The 22931-nt window shown below is 38.7% G+C and overlaps 3 protein-coding genes, 1 long non-coding RNA gene and 2 other non-coding genes across 6 annotated transcripts; 2 read left to right on the top strand and 4 right to left on the bottom strand.

Annotated features, from left to right (window-relative positions):
* The first annotated feature begins 119 nt into the window (after window positions 1–119).
* LOC134880704 (phosphorylase b kinase gamma catalytic chain, skeletal muscle/heart isoform-like) lies at window positions 120–9169 on the top strand. The gene is made up of 10 exons (XM_063907732.1): window positions 120–379; window positions 1131–1270; window positions 2833–3011; window positions 3206–3260; window positions 3347–3412; window positions 3518–3681; window positions 4889–4979; window positions 7176–7329; window positions 7416–7541; window positions 8089–9169. The coding sequence occupies exons 2-10, from the start codon at window positions 1188–1190 to the stop codon at window positions 8353–8355; spliced, it is 1185 nt and encodes a 394-aa protein (XP_063763802.1). The 5' UTR covers window positions 120–379; window positions 1131–1187; the 3' UTR covers window positions 8356–9169.
* Window positions 9170–9487: 318 nt separating this feature from the next.
* LOC134880705 (uncharacterized) lies at window positions 9488–11426 on the bottom strand. The gene is made up of 5 exons (XR_010167958.1): window positions 11242–11426; window positions 10823–10895; window positions 10503–10563; window positions 10132–10244; window positions 9488–9789 (listed from the first exon to the last, which is right to left on the bottom strand). It is a non-coding gene; the product is annotated as an uncharacterized LOC134880705 (long non-coding RNA).
* On the bottom strand, window positions 9952–10088 carry LOC134880865 (small nucleolar RNA SNORA15). Its single transcript, XR_010167978.1, has one exon. It is a non-coding gene; the product is annotated as a small nucleolar RNA SNORA15 (small nucleolar RNA).
* On the bottom strand, window positions 10324–10460 carry LOC134880864 (small nucleolar RNA SNORA15). The gene has a single exon (XR_010167977.1). It is a non-coding gene; the product is annotated as a small nucleolar RNA SNORA15 (small nucleolar RNA).
* A 962-nt stretch (window positions 11427–12388) lies between the features above and the next one.
* Window positions 12389–16373, top strand: psph (phosphoserine phosphatase). Its single transcript, XM_063907006.1, has 6 exons — window positions 12389–12523; window positions 13272–13415; window positions 13539–13673; window positions 14449–14594; window positions 14817–14965; window positions 15064–16373. Exons 1-6 carry the CDS (start codon window positions 12480–12482, stop codon window positions 15172–15174), a joined length of 729 nt encoding a protein of 242 aa, XP_063763076.1. The 5' UTR covers window positions 12389–12479; the 3' UTR covers window positions 15175–16373.
* Window positions 15595–22565, bottom strand: LOC134880221 (protein NipSnap homolog 2-like). The gene is made up of 10 exons (XM_063907005.1): window positions 22423–22565; window positions 21251–21390; window positions 21126–21171; window positions 20652–20746; window positions 20010–20080; window positions 19748–19888; window positions 18605–18636; window positions 17375–17469; window positions 17020–17103; window positions 15595–16656 (listed from the first exon to the last, which is right to left on the bottom strand). The coding sequence occupies exons 1-10, from the start codon at window positions 22512–22514 to the stop codon at window positions 16592–16594; spliced, it is 861 nt and encodes a 286-aa protein (XP_063763075.1). The 5' UTR covers window positions 22515–22565; the 3' UTR covers window positions 15595–16591.
* Window positions 22566–22931: the final 366 nt, after the last annotated feature.

The raw sequence follows: 22931 nt of genomic DNA, 5'->3' as shown, positions 1-22931 counted from the left end.
CTTTAAATAGATGCCACAGGGATTTCACACGTGTCATCTCACTGCAGTCAGTCTCAGTGTAAATCCACAAGTTAGATGTTGCATTAGGAGCTGTTAGTAATGTAGGACAGCCCTCTCTCTCTCTCTAAATGTCTCACGGTGAGGGTAGGAGCTGCAGGGTGTTATTTCGTGGCTCTGTTTTGTGCGATCAGAGCGTGCTGCTGCTGCTTTAGAAGCAACTATTTATTTTTGGCATCTGACATTAAGGCTCACCCTTTGCAATGGCAGCAGTCCCACACAGCACCAGGGTCTGACTGGAGCTCCGTGTGCGTCCTTGTGAACAGACCCAGTGACAATAATGGATCTCATTTATAACAGGGATTAACCGGCCCAGGAAACGGTGAGTGATCGAGCGATTTTATAATTTACTTTATTATTACTGGAGGCAGCTAAAGGTCAAATAGTGACAGCAGATTAAATGAGATGTATTTCACTCGTGGCATTTGGCGTTATCAGTCGACACACCACGTGAAATGTCAGATTTGACATTAAGGATCCTTAACAGTTGTTTAGTTTAGCCGATCGACATGGGTGACACAGCTGTAGTTTAAACATTTTACTTCACTTTAATAATAAATCCTCAAGAAAGGCTTGTTTGTCTCCAAAGGTTTGTTGGATTATTTATTTTTTGGCAGGTTTGTCTAGAGGCATAATGATCATATGAAATGTCAAAAATAAATCTGCAATCTCTCAGAGCCCAGAGTGACATCTAGCGTCCAGGAGTTCAATGTGCAAACCATTTACATGAGAAAATATCATATTTAAAGTACATAAATCATATTTATTGTTATATAAACATGAAAACACCAGCAAATCCTCACATTTGAGAAGATACAACAACCAAATACTTGCATCATGTGACGGATACTATCCCTTAACACAGTAGCAGATTCATTTTCTGTTATTTAACTAATTGATTAATCAACCATTTATTTTTTACAATAAGTGTTGCAGCTCAGGAGTTAAAAGAGCCTTACTGTGACCTTTAAACAACATCTAAGGGCTTTTTGTACATAAATGAGTTCGAAATGTTCATTCATGTAAAAAACATAATATGAGATATTCTGCATTCTGTATTTCGTCTCTGATAGAACTGTCACAGCTTAAAGTGTTTTGAGCCTCGGAGGTGAAGCAGCAATACCAACATAATGACCAAAGATGAGGAGGTCCCCGACTGGGTGGGAGCCCAGGAATTCTACAACAAGTACGAATCCAAGGAGATTCTGGGCAGGTTTGTAAAGTCTTAAATTACCTTGCAGCAGGAGGTCCCCACCTGAGGGTCAGTACCATAGACTGGGCTTGCAGTTCAATATTGATCTTATACTTTTCGTCTTTTCTTATGAGTTGCTGGATAATTTTATATTTTTGGGAACCTAGAAGTATCCAAATAAATCAAAAAAAAGTCATGGTCACAAAATGCATTGTAAACATGCATATGCTCCATAAAGTTACATTTTGCGAGTCAGATGGTAAAGATGGTCTGTACTCTAAGAAGTTTTTTCCTTAATAGTGCCAAAATAGGATGCATTGCATACGCCCTTAGTCATTCAGATGCATAGCCAAATAACTTAGCATCATGTGTGTGATGTAATGTGTTGCAATGCTCATTGAACTGTAGTCAGTGGTGTAAAGTAACTAAGTAGATTTACTCAAGTACTGAACTTAAGTACAATTTTGAGATACTTGTTCTTTACAAATATTTCCATTTTATGATTATTTATACTTCTACTCCACTACAATTCAGAGGTAAATTGTGTATTTTTACTCCACTACATTTATTTAATACCTTTAGTTACTATGCAGATTTGGATTAATCATGTGAAATATAATCAACACTTAAATAACACTTTAGTTACAACTGAAGTCAATTTACAAGGTACCCTGCAGCACACAAAGTCAATAAAACGAGCCTCACCTTTACCAGTGAAACATATGATATATATTATTCCGAAATAGGCCAATCTGCATAATGAGTAATTTTAATGTTGGTACTTTAAGAATATTTTGATGCTAATGCTATTGTATTTATACTTGAGTAACATTTTGAATGCAGGGCTTTTACTTGTAGTATTCCTAAAAAATGATACTTCTACTTCTACTCAGGTACAAGATCTGAGTACTTTACCAACCTCTGACTGTAGTAATGTGATTTGGTTGGGACAAAGTTGTTGAGGACACTTAGAACACAAGCCAAAAGGTTTCCCAGAATTTTCCCGGAAGTCCCAGAGTAATGTCAGCAGTGCCAGAGCTCTCTTTCTGTCTTTTTGTAACCCCTTCCCCCATCGGTTGTGTTACTGTTACATAACACACACAGTGTTGGAAGAGGCTTCATTCATTAACTTTGATTTGGGATTGAGGGCACTCTGTTAGATTATGTAATTTTACTCTCTTTCACACATGTCATGAGGTCATGTGAGCAAAGTGAGTTCAGTTACTCTAGTGCTCGTCATAAACATACAGCTTCACAAACGACAACGAGAGGGCTATAATCTCACTTTATGCTGATCACACCACAAAATAAAGCCTCTTTTGCATCGATTAGATTAGAGTAATAAATACGAAGAACATTTTGAGAACATAACAAAAACATTTTTATCAAGCAAACCTAAGACAAAATGTACCATTCATTCATGCTCATTTGTTTTTATCACAGAAACGTTTGGTTTGTTTTTGGAAATTTCTGAACAAAGCTCACAAACATGTTTTCTTCTAATGTAGCCGTACAAACACAAAGCTGTGAAGAAATAAGTAACCTGACAAATCTACAGATAATAAGCGTTCTTTCTTCCTCAGGGGAGTGAGCAGCGTGGTGCGTCGCTGCATCAACAAGCGGACGTCTCAGGAGTACGCTGTGAAGATCATCGACATCACCCCCTCGGACAAGATGACCCCAGAGGAGATGGAGGAGATCAGAGAGGCGACGATGAAGGAGATCGACATCCTGAAGAAAGTCTGCGGACAGGAGAACATCAGTAAGCACATTCATTCCCCTCACAGATTTCTATTAAAACTGGTTGCAATAATTAATGGTCTCATGAATCTCTCACAAAGCAAAAAGAGCTTGTTGGCCTTCCAGAGTTGTGCTCATTGCTTTCAAGTGATCCACCAACTGAGGGAATCATAGCCTCCTTTGTTTTTTTTACTCAAACATTTCTCTCCTCTCCAGTACAGCTCAAAGACTGCTATGAATCAAATGCCTTCTTCTTCCTGGTTTTCGACCTGTAAGTGTCAAATTTCAAGTTTTTCATGACTCAGTTTTAAACAAAAATCCCCCAAATCCTCAAATGTTTAAATGTATTTCCCGCAGGATGAAGAGAGGTGAACTTTTTGACTACCTCACAGAGAAAGTTACTCTGAGTGAGAAGGAAACCAGGTCAGTAAGAGATACATTTTTAAAACTATTTACCAAGACAAAAGCTGTGAATTATTTTAATTCTTTAGAAATAATCCTTATGAGTTCGGTGTGTGTTGGTTTAAGGAACATCATGCGTCCTCTGCTGAAGGTGGTCGAGTTCCTCCACAACCAGAACATCGTCCACCGTGACTTGAAGCCTGAGAACATTCTCTTAGACGACGAGATGAAAATCAAACTCACAGACTTTGGCTTTGCTGTGCAAGTCCAGCAGGGACAGAGACTCAAAGGTTGGTGAAAGCTTGAATGGAAACTAATCATGACCCTTTATTACAATTGCAGAATGCATTTAAGTTCATTTCAGAGTAACATGCAGGGTTGGACAGTGGCTATGTCCATTTACTGAAGTGCTTTACTTGAGTACAATTTTGAGGTATTTTAATATTTATATATATATATAAAATATTTAATACTTCTACTCCACTGCAATTACGAGGCAAATAATTTACACCCTCTTCTACTTAATTGCTTTTCAGATTAGTAGATAAAGTAGAAAATACTATCAACAAATTACTTTTCATGCATTATTTTAGGTTGTAATAAACTTTTTGTAGGTCCTTCGGTGAAATTCTCAAGCTACCCGGCAGTTTACTTTACCAGCTGCAACATTAACGTGGTGAACAGTTACTGCATCGAAAATTAAAATTAAATAATATAATATTTAGTTACTCTATAGACTGCGCTGCATAATGAGTCATTTCACTGCTAGGACATTAGGCACATTTGGCTGCTAATGATTTTGTACTGTTAGAAGTAAACTTAAAACTAAACTCTTGAACGCAGGACATTTACATGTAAACTAATATTTCTACATTTTGACACCACTGTGAAAGAAGTTCCAAAAGTGACCAAATGCTTCATACTGACATATTCAACGCAGTTACCGATATTGAGCATAATCACATGAACACAGCACACTACCCACACCAGCATACTCAGCCAAGGATACAGCAATGTCCTTCTCTATTAGAGTTACCCTGTCTACAACCTGCAGTGCAGTATCAGCAGCTGCTGACGGTTGGCAGAGGATCTGTGTCTGGTTTCACAACATGCTTCTTTCTCTCTGAGCTGCTCTCACAAAGGTTACGGTGCAACAGGACACTCAGATCTATTTGCTGAAGTCTCAGACACACAGTGACCTTTCAGATAAGACTCAGAAACCATCATTAGCAGTGGGAACTAGCAAGTCAAAAGAAACTAATACACATGATAATTATTATTTTATAAAGGTGGTTATGGTCAGGATTTGTTATTAAGTAAGACAGTTATTTACCACTGAAGTCTTTTGATATGAGTCGTTTTCAAATGTAATTCTACTGACTACCACTCCTTCCATCAACACACATCACATTAAAATGCGATCTCAGAAATAGTTTTTTTAAGCTTTGTTAATGTGGTTACTGTACATTCATGTGATGGACTTGTTTTGTGATGCAGAGGTGTGTGGCACCCCTGGATACCTGGCTCCTGAAATCATCCAGTGCTCCATGGACGGGGGGCATCAAGGATACGGTACCTCTGTGGATATGTGAGTGAGATGTCAGATGTAAAACAAAACAACCCAAGCAAGTTTTTACTAATATGAGCAAACCACTAAAACAATGCTAACACAAATTCTGCATCAGTGTGATCCTATTGTGCCGTATATGCAGTATATCGTGTAAGAGAAGTTACAACAAGCAAAGTCAAGTAATCCTATATACAGTGGGGCAAAAAAGTATTTAGTCAGCCACCAATTGTGCAAGTTCTCCCATTTAAAAAGATGAGAGAGGCCTGTAATTTTTATCATAGGTATACCTCAACTATGAGAAACAGAATGAGAAAAGAAAATCCAGGAAATCACATTGTAGGATTTTTAAAGAATTAATTGGTAAATTCCTCAGTAAAATAAGTATTTGGTCACCTACAAACAAGCAAGATTTCTGGCTCTCACAGACCTGTAACTTCTTCTTTAAGAGGCTCCTCTGTCCTCCACTCGTTACCTGTATTAATGGCACCTTTTTGAACTCGTTATCAGTATAAAAGACACCTGTCCACAACCTCAAACAGTCATACTCCAAACTCCACTATGGCCAAGACCAAAGAGCTGTCAAAGGAGACCAGAGACAAAATTGTAGACCTGCACCAGGCTGGGAAAACTGAATCTGCAATAGGTAAGCAGCTTGGTGTGAAGAAATCACCTGTGGGAGCAATTATTAGAAAATGGAAGACATACAAGACCCCAGCTAATCTCCCTCGATCTGGGGCTCCACGCAAGATCTCACCCCGTGGGGTCAAAATGATCACAAGTACAGTGAGCAAAAATCCCAGAACCACACGGGGGGACCTAGTGAATGACCTGCAGAGAGCTGGGACCAAAGTAACAGAGGCTACCATCAGTAACACACTACGCCGCCAGGGACTTAAATCCTGCAGTTCCAGACGTGTCCCCCCGCTTAAGCCAGTACATGTCCAGGCCTGTCTGAAATTTGCTAGAGGGCATTTGGATGATCCAGAAGAGGATTGGGAGAATGTCATATGGTCAGATGAAACCAAAATAGAACTTTTTGGTAAAAACTCAACTCGTCGTGTTTGGAGGAGAAAGAATGCAGAGTTGCATCCAAAGAACACCATACCTACTGTGAAGCATGGGGGTGGAAACATCATGCTTTGGGGCTGTTTTTCTGCAAAGGGACCAGGACGACTGATCCGTGTAAAGGAAAGAATGAATAGGGCCATGTATCGTGAGATTTTGAGTGAAAACCTCCTTCCATCAGCAAGGGCACTGAAGATGAAGTGTGGCTGGGTCTTTCAGCATGACAATGATCTCAAACACACCGCCAGGGCAACGAAGGAGTGGCTTCGTAAGAAGCATTTCAAGGTCCTGGAGTGGCCTAGCCAGTCTCCAGATCTCAACCCCATAGAAAATCTTTGGAGGGAGTTGAAAGTCTGTGTTGCCCAGCGACAGCCCCAAAACATCACTGCTTTAGAGGAGATCTGCATGGAGGAATGGGCCAAAATACCAGCAACAGTGTGTGGAAACCTTGTGAAGACTTACAGAAAACGTTTGACCTCTGTCATTGCCAACAAAGGGTATATAACAAAGTATTGAGATGAACTTTTGTTATTGACCAAATACTTATTTTCCACAATAATTTGAAATAAATTCATTAAAAATCCTACAATGTGATTTTCTGGATTTTTTTCCCCCATTTTGTCTCTCATAGTTGAGGTATACCTATGATAAAAATTACAGGCCTCTCTCATCTTTTTAAATGGGAGAACTTGCACAATTGGTGGCTGACTAAATACTTTTTTGCCCCACTGTAACTTGTCTTACACACCTTTACAGTTATGATCAGAATAATAAATTCATGTTAAAAGTAGGATACTTCTTGCTTAGTTTAAGGTAGTGATTATTTTCTTGAATCCTGAAAAAAAGTGAGTTTGGACTTAAGAGAATGTTATAGTTTTAGTTAGAAATGTTACTTTTTATATTTATCTTTAAGCAATCTGGATGTGTTGAACTCCTTAATGATCCCTGTTGCATTGTATTTATTTAGCTTTAGTCCTTCCCTTGTCTGCTGAAGTTAAGCCATACTCCACCACTGCCATACAGCAATTTAACAGTAAAATTGCTGGTCATACACTTTCACTTAATTAAACATAAAAGCTGTCTATTAGTCCGGTTTGTTTAGACTTTTAAAACCTTTTTGTTGGATTTTTTCCTTGTTTACGCCTGCAGATGGAGTTCAGGGGTGATCATGTACACGTTGCTCGCAGGCTCTCCGCCCTTCTGGCACAGGAAGCAGATGCTGATGCTGCGTATGATTTTATCTGGGAAATACGACTTCTCTTCTCCAGAGTGGGAAGACCGCTCAGACACTGTGAAAGATTTGGTAGGCAGTTTTTTTTCCACCTCTGCTTTTCCAGCTTGGATTGGGTAACAGTGTGTTTGACTAAGTGTTTATATTACTTCCCTCAGATCTCTCGGATGCTGGTGGTGGATCCAAAGCTGCGATACACAGCAACAGACGTCCTCAACCACTCATTCTTCTCACAGTATGTGGTGAATGAAGTACGACAGTTCACTCCATACAGGCGGTTCAAGGTGAGACGTAAATATTATCACTTGAAACCTCATTAACATTTATATAACTTACAATGAATGTTTATACGTGAATGCCCATATCATAATGTAACCACTAATTATTTTATAGCTTGACTGGAACAGTCAACAGTATGATGATCTTTTGAGGGATATTACTGATATTTATACCAGAGGTCCACTGTTAAACTGTGATTCAATATTTTTTGACTTTGATTAAATATAGGTATTATCCTAAACTATTAAACCCTAAAATGGCAGGCGGTCGCTTTCCATACAGTTACGTTTCAATATTTTAAAATTAGTCATTTTTTGCACAATTTCAAATACATTTTATTTATTATAATATTATTCTTTTATTGTGCACTGAATTCAATGAAAAGTGGAGCATCAATCACTTAAACATTTGTATTTTAGTCAACAACTATGAGTGTGTATGGGTTGTTGTCCCAAAACATGACTTCGGTGATGGGCAAGTTGACTTTGCCACATTTAATATACCCTAATACTTCTAGACACCAGTTAACTTCTCCAACACTTTCTCATTCAGGTCATTTGCATGACTGTCCTTGCCACGATGCGAATCTACTGCAACTACCGGCGTGCTAAACCTGTCACCAAGGAAGTGATCATGAGCGACCCATATGCAGTCAAGCCAATCCGCAAGCTTATAGACGCCTGTGCGTTCAAGATCTACGGCCACTGGGTTAAGAAGGGCCAAACTCAGAACAGAGCAGCACTTTTTGAGAACACTCCTAAAGCCATCCTGCTGTCGATGATTGCTGAGGCTGAAGAGCCCGTGCAACACATCTGGTGAAGAGCGCTCAACCCTCAGGACTGATCTACTGCAGAAGATCTAATCAGCTTGGCTTATTGTGCTCTTCTCTGTTGTATAAAGAGAAATTGACTGGTAAAACATCACTTTACAGGGTTAATTTAAGATGGTCTTTAATGTGGAGAGCATATTTTGCTTGTGAGTTCTGAAATGCAGCCTTATTTATTAGTCGGATTGATTTACCTCAGAACTGCTAAGTTTGGTAAACATCTGTCATACAAATGTAGATAGAAAATAATAAATGCACCTATTGTTAATTGTATAACCTGAGAATGTACTTGCATGTGCATGTCTTAAGAAAACTGAGCCAGCAGCCACCTCGTAATGTTATCAAAAGGAAATTGTTTATCACTGTGCATCAATCTTGATATTTCAAGCATGTACACAACAGATCCAGCTCATCTCTAAACCAATTTATGTTCAAGATCAGATTTTATACTTTACATTTGAATATAAACAGTGAAAGCTTTTTTTGGTTGTATAAATGAGTGTTTTTGTGAGTACAATGGATTGGTTAGAACGTGTCACTCAAAGCAGAAATCTGAAATAAACATGTGGCAGACTGGGATATTAAATGGTTAACCTGCCTATTTGAAAGGGCATGGACTTAGACACGCATGTACTGTGTGCATCTTTAATCATTATGCAGGATGTACTTAACTACTTGTCTGTACTTACAGCATCAAGGGAAATATATGTATTGCACTTTAAAATGTATGCTATGGATATATTTATTAATGGTGCATTTCATTTGCCTAAGTCTTGTTATTGAATAAAATGGGATTTGGTATTCTTAGGACAGGTGTGCCCAAACATTTTTCCATCAGGGCCACATAAAGCAGCATAAATAAAGGGCTGGGCCAGTCACTAAAGTTGAGGTATATTGCAACAATTTAAGTTATAAGTTAGCAAAAATCAAATCTAGGTAAATATTTCTTGATAATTGAACATGCTTAAAGGAAAAACTTAGATGCCAGCTGAATTTTTATTTTACCAGGAAAAACAAAAATATTAATCTCTTTTCCAAGAGAGTCCTGGCCCAAGATAGGCACAGTTCAAGACAACTAAACAGTCACAATCATAACCCAAGCAACGCCATAAGATCACCCAAAGCTTATACACAAAAAGAGTTTATTATTAAAAGTGACACATGAAATGGAATGTACTTATATAGAGCTTAATCCAGACTTTATGACCCCTCAAAGCACTTTAAATACTACAAGTCACCTATTAATTGCTTTGCTCAAGTAAGCTTACAATCATACAACACTTTCACACAACGTTAGCCATCGGGACCGACTCTGGGTTAAGCATCTTGCCCAAAGATACATCGACTGCACAGTGCTGGGCTCGAACTCCCATCCTTCTGATTGCATGAAAGATTTCTTGAAAGAGCACTGATTTCTTCTTGTGAAGCTGTGGGTAGGAAGAAACAAAAGCATTCAGAAATAAACCAATCACAGCATGAAATAATATTTTACTGGTTGTTTTTTGCAGAATTAAGATTACCAAAGAAAAAAAATCTAAACAACCACTAACAAGTATATTGGCAGCAGAATTTAGTGTTTCAAAGAGAATCATTGTACGGATTCCTGCACAGCTGGATGCGGCTAAAGGGAAGCACTCTTCCAGTCATAAGGCAGAAATCAGAAATGTTTTTGCATGGTGTCTGACTGTATCCACCACAGAACAGCTGGAACAGAATTCGTCCATGCCTTAGTGGGACTTTTGTATATACAATGTCATTACATAACATACCATCATCAGGCCTTCACAGTCGGGAGGTCAGCCATGTTTCATTGGGCTGGTGTGTGGTGATCAGTTGTAGGACCAAGCGTGCATTACTCCGCTTAACCGCCTCCTAAGAAATGCTGGAAGAGGAAAAAGGAATATTAGGGCTATGATAAATTTGTCTGGGTTCTCCGAGATTGATTTGAAATGCCTAAACGTTTCTGTATTCACTATGACATTAGAATAAGAACCATAGTTAGCATTCTTATCCTGCTAAGTCAGTGTGTGAAACAATACTTTTGCATGGTGTCTGACTGCATTTACTATTTAAAGAGTAAAACAGAATTCGTCCATGCGTTCAGCTCATTATCATACATGTATTAATAGGAACAGGTTACCTGTGCTGGTCTCTGCTCCTGGTGACATAAGGATCAGCAATCCAATCTCCAGACAAGGCATCTTTAGGAAAACACGCAAACTCAGTAAGATTAGAGAAATGTATCCTGTACCGGTGGGGAAAATAAATGTTATGTGCAACATGTCTGCAAACACTTTTTTGTTTAAGCCCTGAAGAAATCCTCACATCCTTAAATTCAATTACATTTAATAAATACATAAGGATATGTTTTAATGTTTAATGTTAATGTTTAATTTCCCAGTGTCTAATTCCCAGTCTTTAGCTAATAATTTATATTTTAAAAAAACTGCTCCTCCTCACCTCGGCCGCATGGTGTTTAGGTAATGGCACTCCTTTAGGGCGAGTCAGCTGAGGCCTTCTCCTCTCATGGATCCTGTGAAATCACCAAAAAATAAACCCGTTAACATCACTTGTCCCTGAATGTAATTCACAGTTTCATACACACCAAAGTTTGTTCTCTTAATTTAATATGCAAGTTTGAAGCATAATAAACAACTCAATAGACCCATATTTCACCATAACGCTAACGATTGGTATGAGTGTTTTAGTATCGTAGTGTTAAGAATATTGTACATTGGTCAAATCGAAATAAACAACTTTTCCCCAAAATACTTCCAGGTCCTATGCACGTGGCTAACGTTAGCTCACCACCATGTGCACCGAATGCTTTCCACATGGTCAGCCAAACCAATTTACCAGAATAAGCTGGATAGAATTACCTGTGCAAGGTTGAAGCTTCACATTGTTATTGATCCATTTGCACCTTTGTTCAACTTTATAGTAACCCATGGGGAAAGAGAGCGACATCTCAGGTTCACAAGAGTCGATGTGCTGCCACTGCTGCCGCTGTTTTTATTCGTCTTTTCCTTCCAGCATTTTTGCACGCTTTTATAGCAACAGCACAGCTCATTACCGCCACCGCCTGGACTGGAGGGTGGACGGGGAAACCACAGTCTGTTTTTAACCTATTGTTAAAACTAGAAAATAGTTATGAACCTGGTGTCTTTCAAGGATGCCCTCCTTTGCTTTTCTAGGTAAACCTTGTTTACCTAAGTAATCTGATCAACCATCAATGTGTTTTTTAAACCAGAGTTGTATTGTTTAAACAATAGACTGTAGATAATATATTTTTTTATGAACCACTTCGGAAGATGACACAAACATGCATTTACCTAAACAGGCAACAAATAAAAAAATGCAATATTTTCTTTAAAATTACATTTACCAGGAGTTCTGTTAACTTTACTGTCATTTAATCTACTCTGTGTGTTGAAAGCAAAAAAGTGTTGAACATTGACATTGTTACAGGAAAACATTTGTGAATCAATATAGGCATGCACACTTACGAGTTAGCTACACCTAATTCCCCAATCATTTTACAAAGGGATGTGTGTTGTAGATATATATTTTTTTTTACCCAGAATGGAATCCACAAATGAATTCACCAGGCCGAACTTGACTTTGTCAATGAAACAATGAAGCCTAAGTTAAATATTAAAAGCTAAATGAGAATTTAAACAAAAAATAACTGTAAATTACGTAAGCACATTAAATACAGTACTAAGCCATTACAATATTGAAGTGCTTAAGCATTTCCTTTATGCGTCACGTCTTGTCTGCATTTCAGAGGAAGGTTATTTTTTACTTAATAAACTAGCCTACACATTTTTGACTTTTTTTTAAGTCATGTTTTGAATCCAGGAATTTAACTTGTAAAGAGTGTTTCTACACCTTGGTTTGTAGTAGATGTATCTTCCACCCGTTAGATGTCCCTATACAGTGTTATACACATTTGTTTGTCTCTAGTTATCAAATGAGTGTTCAGAGGAACGTTGCTGTCGTCATGTAGCAAGTGCCAACGATAGTAGGCGGTCCTTCTCCGGCTTCCCTCTGATTGGTCGAGCTCTCAGCGTCTCTGCCTAGACTGTTCTTCTTTGGTGAGACCATTGAGGGGCTAATGCTGAAGCCGCTGTTAGTGCCTTGCCAACGCTGCTCCCGACAGTAAGTACGACACTACCTTTTAAAAGTTATTTTCAAATATATCTTTGTCAACAAGACATCAGTGTTGCACCTTGAGTAGTGCTCCGTCGACGTTGAGTGCAAGTGTGTGTTCACCGCACAGGTAACATCTCTGAACCATGGATGTATTTTAAAAAATACGCTATCGGTTGTAAGTAACGTAAATGCGTGAAGCATTTTAATGCAAGTCGAACGTTTGATTTACGCTAAATAAGCCCAATTGGTTGTTCGAAGGAGTCTCATCACCCTTCAATATATGTCGGTAGGTTTTGTATCGCAAGCCTAGTTCCACTGTAGTGTGCTTGGCTCGGGGTGATGCAATCCGTGCAGAGGATGTCCGTACATCCACTGGTATGGTTTGTTTAAGCAGACTGCCTTATGCAACCCATTGTTGCCGAGACACGTGTTTTATTTGAGATCATTCGCTGCAGAAACCTTTGCACATAGCTATTTCAATCAATGGATGTATTTGCTGATTATCTGGATATAAGACATCCAATGCATACTGGGCTTAGTTTAACAACACCAATCATGCAGCTGCAGGGGAAAATCACTAACCTTAGATTGAACCAACAATCTCTGCTCAGGCCCCTTCTAATGACATTAGTTTTCCACTCAGATGAATTCCTAAAATAGCCTGATCCACCTATGCCCTCATATGTAAGTCCTTTTCAAATACTGATGCTCCTGCTGTTAAAAAAAACAAACACATGTTGTATTTATTTTTCAGCATGATGGCAACACTTTCACAGATGAAGGAAGTCTTCCGGCGAGCAGATGCTGTCTGTTTCGATGTGGACAGCACAGTCATCAAGGAAGAAGGCATAGATGAACTTGCCAAATTTTGCGGTGTGGGAGATGCAGTCACTGAAATGTATGTTTATAAATGCAGTCAACATCACATTAACATGCACTGAAATGGCACCAAAAATTCAATTATTATTCCTAGATTTATTTAAAGAAATTATTGAAATATCTTTATTCTTTCACATTTTAGGACCCGCAAAGCTATGGGCGGCTCAATGACATTCCAAACAGCCCTGACTGAGCGTCTATCCATCATCCGATGTTCAAGAGAACAGGTGAACAAACTGATAACAGACCACCCACCTCAGCTGACTCCAGGCATCAGGTGAGTGTGTGAAGCTTTAATGTACATTAAATAACCACTTTTCATGATGTATGGTAAACAACCCTCTGTTAATAAGGTCTCAGCTTTTTTTGTTAGTCAAGACCATTTAGGTATAGATAAATAGGGTGTCGAAACATGCACACCTGAAATTGTTTTACACAAGAATAAGAGCAGTTTCTTTTAAGCTCCAAAACTGTTTAGACAGAAATGTGATCGTGCTTATGATGGGCTGTCTGTAATTAACAACCATAGTTGCTTACATGGCAGACAATTAAGTGGCGGTTTATACAACTTCTTTATCCTGCATATTAGTCTTTTCTGCTCGTTTGTGCATATGCATTGGTGCTTACTTTCCCTACTTAGCAACTCGTTGGTGTGTCTGTGTGGTTAATGTGTAAAACTGTTCGGCCACAGTTGATGTAAATCAGGTTACTTATTTAATTACTACCGCCCATTGTTCAAAAGTGTAAAAACTAGGGATGCACAATACTGTATGTATATCCAGGCAAATTATTTTCATTGGCTGGCTCATGTACAGGGAGATACCACGATTTTGAAGTACGAGTTAGTTGATCTGCTGTACTAAAACCATAAATAAGCATTTAAAGAGCCAGGACTATTTGTATTTGTTGTATCAACTTATATGATGTTAGATTTGTTTAGGTCAACACTATGGAAATTACAGAACTTAAAAATAGTCTTTGTTGTTACTACCTATAAACACTCCATCCTTTCTAATTTGAGTTTTGACAAACATCCATACATCTTCACCCAGTGAGCTTGTGGACCGCCTGCACCAGCGTAACATCAAGGTGTTCCTCATCTCAGGCGGCTTCCGCTGCATCGTTGAACACGTGGCCACTCAGCTCAACATTCCTCTTCATCATGTTTACGCCAACCGGCTCAAGTTTTACTTCAATGGTAAGAGCCACAGGTGACATTTCTTGTCTTTCAGAAGGTCTTAAAGAGAAACTGTATGAAATAACAATTACCATTTTACCCAATAGATATCGGCCTTGTTAAAAGTTTTTGTCATTTCAAATTTGACTCAAACCTTTTCTTAATTTGTGTCCCTATGCTCCTGTCAGCTTGTTGTAAGGGAGTCACTTTACATTACTAAACTAAATCCTGTGTGTTTTTTAGGAGAGTATGCTGGCTTTGATGAGAGCCAGCCCACAGCTGAGAGTGGTGGAAAAGGCAAAGTCATCAGTATGTTGAAGGAACAATATGGCTTTAAGAATGTGGTGATGATCGGAGATGGGGCCACAGATCTAGAGGCATGCCCTCCTGCTGTAAGTGAAAACTCTCACAGTGTCATGTGTGCCTGCCTGATTGGGGGTTGATGTTATTTTGAAAACATGTTGTGACTAGTGTTCTCTTTCATCCTCAGAATGCCTTCATTGGATTTGGTGGTAATGTCATTAGGCCGCAGGTTAAGGAGAAGTCCTTGTGGTACGTGACAAGTTTTGGGGAGCTGCTAAAGGAACTGGAAAAGATTTAAAGATGCTAAAAAGAGTACTGTAACTAATTTTAACTTTTTGTACTTGCACCCAAGGGTGGTGCTTCTGTTGGTTTTATCCCCTGCACATGTTCCTTCTACTCGATACGAGTTTTATATTGAATGAAAATGTTTACACTAGAAAGACCAATTTCACCTTCATGGGGATGCTACCCTATTGATTTTTATACTAGACACTAAAGGATTAACCAAACCCTTTATGAAGGTAAAATATCTTGTTATGCACTTTTTGCATTAAAGTCTTTAGTCAAGCTAACACCACTCGTGCATTTTATGAAATGTTTAATGAGTAATAGAAATGTTTTAGTTCTGTATGAAAATAATGAGCTGTAACTACATATGTCAATGTGTTAAATCCTGTAAAGAACATCAGCATTAAACACAAGCACATGCTGTCAAAAACATTGTTGAAACTGCTTTATTCTGTTTTGGCTGTCTCGTGTTGCCCTCTACACTGTTTCCTGTGAACTGAGTAACAAAAGACAAGATAAACATGCTTCCTTTAACAATAAAATCTGATATTACAATAACCAGCAGCTAGATTGCCTCAGCCACTGATAGATAACATTTGTTTCCAGAGTTTATCATACATGATAGCTATGCCCCGTTTAAACATGTTGGATAAAAACCATTTCTGAAACCAGACATGCAGTCTTCACATGAAATAAGCAATAGCTACAAACACAGCACCATGGAACCGCAACATTACCATAACAGAGAACCTAGGGACATCCTAAGCAGCAACAGAAAGGAGTAGTTTGCCAAAAATGTTTTTGATTTATAATGGACCTCAATTAACGTACATGTTACACTGTCATACTTTAGTTTTATCATGATATGCAACAGAAATACAGTTTTCTTGAAAGATGTTTTTGTGAAGATGATTTCACTTCACTCTGAAAAGTAATGGCTTGCATCAAAGTGCCAACAGCACGCTAAATTGACATTAAATAAATAAATAGCTCCTGCATTGTGCAGTGAGCTTCAGCAACAATATTCTTTCTATCTGTCGTCAACAAACGGCTGCATGTCTTTTTCAAGTAACTTTGGTTGTTTCTAAACTTAGAGATGAGCTCTCTGCACGGCCCAGATTTAATGTGGCACCAGACTTTGGACATCATGACCATCAGGAGGTTTAAATCAGCCAAATTTACTCATCCTGCACGAGAACTAAAAAAAGATGTTGTGCATCTGTCATAGGTTTTGAATATTTCAACGGCTGACAAATGGTGGGCATTGTTGCCTCCTGTCCTGGTAACATTTTTAAGTAATAAAGGAGGGACAAGAGAAGGGGCCATGTTCGGCAGCACTGGCGAGAGGTTGAAACCACGACAGTGATGCTCTGGATGGATGGAACATTCAAGGGGGGATGCCACCAGATTTCAGCTTCCATCTCACTTTACTTCAACGGGGAAGCCTTAGTCGGAATCATAATCCTGGAATCCATGTGTTGAATAAGAGGAACTGGAGAAAGGTGATACGATTTAAATCAGTTAGTGTGTCCACATAGTTTAAACAGGGTTCGTACAACTTAAAGCAAGCTAGAATAAATACTTTTTCCCCAATTATTTTAAAACATTTGAAAGATTTTAACTTTATAATAACAATTTTGGCCATAAAACTAATTAATTCAATGCCTTTAAACAATTTAAAAGTTTAAAGATCTACTGTTAAAGGTCATGTGATATTGATTAGGTTCAGCTAAATCTAAAAAGTCAATGTGTTTACACATGAAAAAAAAAACCAAAGCCACAAACATGGGAAGAAAAGCTGACAGACACACATTACGAGATTTCTTTGTTTGGTAAACAATTTCTTTTTGCTCACCTGTGTAATACACCACCTCGTCCCAGCCCTCCTGCTGCCAGGCGCCGTTCCTTGTGTCTTCTCTGGACTGAAGGTCTTTGTAAGCTGCAACAAACAAAGCAGTGATGAGTGCTTATAGTGACTGTCAAATCTGTAGCAGTGATGTTTTATTAAGGACTCGTATGGATTAATCTAGTATTTTTTAAATAGTTGAAGAACTGATTTTTCTTAAAACTAAACAAGAGATTAAAACACTATCGAGCTGAGAAGCTGCAGAATGGGGTGATAGTTAAAACAGGGTTTCTCATTAGAACTGAACATGTTTAAACGACACTGCCAGTGTGTAATTTCCCCTCAAGCTGGCGTGTGTCCATACCCCAGAGGTGATGAACCATGTAGAGGTTTCCGATCTGTGAGAAGAAGCCTCCCACAGCTTCACTGTTGTGCTGGCGGTATCCGATGGCTCTGGCCCTGCAGACAAAAACAACTTCTGTCAAAAAAAAGAAATCAAGGCTACATCTGGCATGACAACACCAGAACTGTAAGAGACATTTGATATCCAACACTGTCTTTGAATGCATTATGGACTGTTTTTACATGGTTGGATTAAGCCGCTTTTGTGAATGTATAGTATATGACACAAGTCTTCCTAGCTGTGATTAACCATTGCAAAATCACATCTTTTTAAAATCTTAAAGCTGGCCAAGTCCATTTGAAATAAGTGCATTGGTGTGAGTTGATATTTTAAATCCCCCCCCAAAAGCCAACATGTACTTATTTAAAAGATAATGACTATTTGGATACAGAACTTTAAAGCTTCAGTTCCTTATGTTGTTGTAACCTGAGGACGTTTAAGCCTTCAACTACACACATTATATTAAAATTGCCTTAAATTGCTTTAATGGCATAATCTTCTTGACTGTAGAGGTTTATTTAACTACAGCCTGGATAAATAAAAAGCAAAGGACAAGAAAAGCAGCTTTTGGAAAATATGACGATGTCCCAGCTTGATCTCTTGTCTTATGTTTATTTAAATCTGCTGTTATAGAACGAAAGGCAGAGTAAAGCCTCAGAGCTAGAAAGGCTGGATGATATTGAAGTGTTTCAAGTTATATTAACATATGAAATCACACAGACATAAGTTAACAATTACTTTAAATGTGTTAACTGGCAAAAGATTCAGACGATTTGAGGCGGACTGGCGAAACTGTGCAAAACAGGCAAGTAGATTTAGAAACAAGTGAAAACAAAATATGAAGTCAGACAAGTACAAGGACTAAGACAGAACTCAATAGTGGTCCAATCAGCTGGTAAAAAATGAAAACTAAGGCGTGTTCAGAAAGCTCACGTCCTTATTGAAATCAATTGCAATCAGCAGCATTGCTAGAACTGATGAATGTTGACCTTTTGGTCCGCTCAGGAAAATTATCATTTTTCTGTACAGAGAACTCCACCTGTATTTAAATATTGGCTTGAAAGCATGACAGTTCATCTTCAAAATTGTGCCTCCCTGTGGAATAACTTGTTTTAATGAGGAAGGTTTCATGTAGTGCAACTGCTCTGTAACTACAGTTCAGAGAATCAGATTGAATTCAAGCTGCCTTACCAGTAATTACCCCACTCGATCATGGTTCCTGGCTGAAAGAAAGAAAAAACACTATTCTTTATTACAATTAATCAACTTTCCAAACTACACATTGATGTCCCACCTGCTTCTGATCTCCAGAGCATGCACGTTATTACAAACAAATGGTAAAGCTGTATCAAAGGTACTTCATCATTGTGAAGATAAGCTGCAATAGCAACTACACCCAAAGGCTTCTTCAATCATATTTTGGAGCTTAAAGAAACAAAAGCCCTGCTGTTCCTCAGATGTAATCCCAGTCAGTGATGAGGGATAATAGCTTGCATTCATCACATGACACAGGGAGCGCTGTTCTGGAGTTATTGCTGTCAGATCAGGAAAACGACTTCATCTGCAGGGCGTGATGTGTGTCGAGCATAATGTGAGCCAAGACTGCTTTCAATTTAACCATTGAGACACTGGATTGCTGATTTGAACTGTGTATGTAAAAAGGTAGAAATCGTTTGGGAAAACAGCACAAATGGGGACTGATTGATCCCCACTCTCATCCTAAATGCTCAGGACACTACATGTTTTACAGAAGTTACTTGAATTCCAGGAGAAGCTTCTAGTGGTGACCATGTAAAAAGTGATTGTTACGTCTGGAGAAAAGCGGGTTATTAAGCTCAAGTAATTATTATAATGAAACCTTTTTTTTTCTGGGCTAAGGTCGTGTTAAGCGGACTTACCCGCACAAAGCTTTTTTTGTAAAAAGCAATCTTGCAGTTACAAATGCTATGTTTTTTTCTTTCTACTCTGCACACACAACATATGCTGTAATGCATGTCGTACTTAATAAGAATAATTACTCTTCTGTTGCACAACTTACTTTTCTTTTTTGTTTTATCTGCAGATTATTTATGTTATTATTAGTCTGTAACATGTCAGCATATTATATAAAATGTCCATCCCGGTTTCACATAAAGCCGGGATGGCAGTTGAAAACTCTTGAAAAGTTATTGAATGTAATAACAGCAGCAAATAATCAAGTAGCTGCTGATTATTTTTTCCTGTCCATCAAAACAGAAGTATATAACATCATCGGGTCAGACTGGGCTCACACTCTCTCCATCACAACATATTTAGCATATCTAAAGACGTGCTAAGCTCTCTGGTGTTACCCACCCTGAGCTGGTAGGACCTGAGCTCGTAGATGTTAGGGCCCTCTCGGGGAATGGGCTCGTTCCAGAAGCTGAACTCCAGCAGAAGCTGGTTTCTGCGAGACATCAGCATCTTACCCCGCTCCTTCCTGTACTCTGTGAATTCCTGACAACGAACAGACACCGATCGATAAGCTTTACTTCAACTGATGGCTATACTGGGTTATTAGCACATGAATAAAGCACTAAAGAGGGGACACACACACTAGATGCATCAGCATTTTTACCTTGTTCTGCTTCAGCTTGTTCATCACATCCGTTAGAGCCGGGTATCCACCTCTGTAACGCCACAGATGAACTGGGAAAAAGGCAGTAAAATATATAATGGGTACAAAGTAGGATCATTACATGATATGATTTAAAAAATAAACGTATAACATTTGAGATAGTTACGCACCCATTATTAAGTGTCAAAACTATACAGGAAGGGAGTTTTTAGAACTGTACATGTTTTTGTGAAAATGCCATATATTTCCATCAGTTTAAAATATAAATGAACACACTGCATCCTGATAATCAAAGATCATTAGCCAATAAAAATACACCAAATAAAACAAACGGTTTGTCCCTCTGTACAGGTTATATACTAATGGCAAATAATGGACTGAATTGTTGAATTATTTGACATTCTGTATTTTCACTACCATCAAGCCAGTAATTCAATATTGGAAAGTGCACAACCAAATTGAGACCCTGGAAAAGAGGAATGGGGAAGTTCTAGCGTCTCTAGGTTTAAAAACACAGTATACATACATACATGCATTCAAGAGTGGGGATCTGCAGTGTGACATGCCTGCTGATCTGCAAACTGTGCAGACCACAGACATGTGGCACTGCAAATGTCTGTGTGTTGATATTAATAATCCTACCAGCCTGGTCTTGTTCTCCATACCAAGTATTCCAGGTGCCCACCAGCTCACAGGGGTAGTACTTATCAGCGTGGATGGAGGGCAAAACCTCCTCACTGTAAGGAATAACAAACACCAATCAATACTGAAATACAGCTTAACTGAAGGCGAACATTTCATTTGAAATAATATATAAATTAAATAACAATTACATCTTATTATCTGGTCATGTGTCCTCTAATTAATGTCACAAGTCTAAAATTAGTCCCCATCTACAAGAAGACGGGCCACCACTCATCTAAGACATGAGCAAGGTTGGTCTTTAAAGAACTCAAGTCATGCCAGCTTGTCAATCACTGCAGGAATAGACTGCTCAGAGCTATTTTTAAAACAGTTTACTAGGTTGTCCCGGTCCATGTACTACTATTGCTGTCACCACTTTTGTTTAGTACAGTTATGAACAGTATGCAACTTGTAAATGAAAAGGCCACTCACCAGAGTTTGTTGTATGCATCAAGGCACTCTGGCTTGACATTATGGACTGAAAAAGAACATCATATTTAGAATAATTTCATCATTACTTCAGGATAATGTGTGCAAATATTGTTAAGTGAACTTACACTGAATTTTGTACAGGTTGCTTTCCTCATTTTTGGTCAGTAGGTTAGCGTGTGCATCTTTCCTGGGATCCACTTTCCTCACAAACAGTGATTTAAACCAGCTGTCCTGTCTGTCTCTGCTGCTTGTCGTTCCAAATCCCCTGCAAACACAGATGAGTCATGATGAACAGGATTACATATATGATTGCATGTTAGATTTGCATTCACATAAACACATTTTTTATCGAAGAGTATCCAGCAGGAAAGTAACTAAATACATTTAGGTAAAGTACATCAGTACAATTAGGAGGTGCTTCCATTTTCTGCTACATTATAATTATTCTCAGAGGCAAATATTGTACTCTTTACTCAACTACGTTTGTTTTATAGCTTTTTTATTATTTGTTACTTTGCAGATTGATACTAATAATACACAATAACATTTACAAATATGATGTGTTGTTATAAGCTCATATCAGATCATACTGTTTCGACTTGAATTCACAAGCGAGCAGCAAAGCAAGGCACGTTTATTTATATAGCACCTTTCAACACAAGGCAACAAGGTGATTTACAAAATGAAGAACAGCATATAAATAAATAAAGCTTCACCTATACCTGCTTCAACATGGAAGGTATTTACAAAGTAATGCATTAAAATATACACTGATCTCAAATGCGGCGTTCTGAAGTACAAGTACTTCTGGTACTTAGTATATTTTCATGCTACTCAAATATACAATGCATGATTTGCAACAGAGTATTTGCATTAACGTTATTATCAAGAGCTTGCATTGAGCCTTCGTTTATCGTATTTATTAGTACTACACACTGTTTAAAGGAGACCAGTGAGGCAGATATATCTCATGTTTACAACCAACTACTAAATTGACCTTGAGCGTTTGAGATGCTAAATAACAAAATATGACAGAAACTTGTATTATTTCCCCTTCACCTACAAACACACGCAGTTGCAGCGTTAAATACTCCGTAATAAACTATTTCAAAGGTGTTGTTGATGTCCTGTGAGTCACAGCTGAAGGCCACAGAGGACTGGCTAGCATTTAACGGGCTAGCTTGCCCAAGCTCATCGTCGCCACCACATGAGAAGACTAGATAAATAAATGACTCGACAGCTGACTACAGACACTCCACAGACGATGACTGAACATGTACACTGAAGGCTGCCCCACCTGCTCCACACGATGAGCTGTCCGGCCGAAGGTGCCGAGCTTTTAGCCCGACCCAGGCCCCCGCAGACTCTGTGAAGGACTCCAGTCGCCATCTTCAACTGTCCTCATGCACTAGGAGCTTCAGGTCCGGTGTCTCACCAGCAGGGGGCTCTGCAGCTCCACAGCCTCTGACACTTGCCATTATGACACAGAGACAGGTGCTGTGTAGATAGCAGTGAAGAAATTTTAAAATCCTAAGACTAGGCTCTGGAAACTGTTAACAGGCAGTAGTGCTGTAATGTAATACCGGCCCCATCAACAAGGCCCGGGACCCCCACTGACACTGGCTGTTACCCGCCCCACAAACATTAAGCATTACATTAATGCATATCATGAACATATTGCTCTTTTCCAAGAGCAATATATGTTCATTTCGAGCCGTGTTCATCTCTGAATATGTTTTACACATTTCTGCAGTGCACACATTTCTGCACAGCCCTCCACCTTAGTGATGAACATATAATACACTG

This window comes from Eleginops maclovinus, chromosome 18 (assembly GCF_036324505.1).
Source record: "Eleginops maclovinus isolate JMC-PN-2008 ecotype Puerto Natales chromosome 18, JC_Emac_rtc_rv5, whole genome shotgun sequence".
In the NCBI taxonomy this organism is placed as follows: domain Eukaryota; kingdom Metazoa; phylum Chordata; class Actinopteri; order Perciformes; family Eleginopidae; genus Eleginops; species Eleginops maclovinus.
Note: the sequence above shows the minus strand (reverse complement) of the source record. Positions and strands in the feature narration are given on the sequence as shown.

What these genes read in the sequence shown, in the direction of transcription:
- LOC134880704 (XM_063907732.1), top strand. Translation starts at nt 1,188, where the DNA reads ATGACCAAAGATGAGGAGGTCCCCGACTGGGTGGGAGCCCAGGAATTC. An exon ending in TTCTTCCTGGTTTTCGACCT is followed by an intron (nt 3,261 to 3,346) that starts GTAAGTGTCAAA and finishes TATTTCCCGCAG; the next exon opens with GATGAAGAGAGGTGAACTTT. An exon ending in TACGGTACCTCTGTGGATAT is followed by an intron (nt 4,980 to 7,175) that starts GTGAGTGAGATG and finishes TTACGCCTGCAG; the next exon opens with ATGGAGTTCAGGGGTGATCA.
- psph (XM_063907006.1), top strand. Translation starts at nt 12,480, where the DNA reads ATGCTGAAGCCGCTGTTAGTGCCTTGCCAACGCTGCTCCCGACA. An exon ending in GGAGATGCAGTCACTGAAAT is followed by an intron (nt 13,416 to 13,538) that starts GTATGTTTATAA and finishes TTCACATTTTAG; the next exon opens with GACCCGCAAAGCTATGGGCG. An exon ending in GCTCAAGTTTTACTTCAATG is followed by an intron (nt 14,595 to 14,816) that starts GTAAGAGCCACA and finishes TGTGTTTTTTAG; the next exon opens with GAGAGTATGCTGGCTTTGAT.
- LOC134880221 (XM_063907005.1), bottom strand. Translation starts at nt 22,514, where the DNA reads ATGGCGACTGGAGTCCTTCACAGAGTCTGCGGGGGCCTGGGTCGGGCT. An exon ending in CAACCTGTACAAAATTCAGT is followed by an intron (nt 21,172 to 21,250) that starts GTAAGTTCACTT and finishes GTTCTTTTTCAG; the next exon opens with TCCATAATGTCAAGCCAGAG. An exon ending in GATGCATACAACAAACTCTG is followed by an intron (nt 20,747 to 21,125) that starts GTGAGTGGCCTT and finishes TATTCCTTACAG; the next exon opens with TGAGGAGGTTTTGCCCTCCA.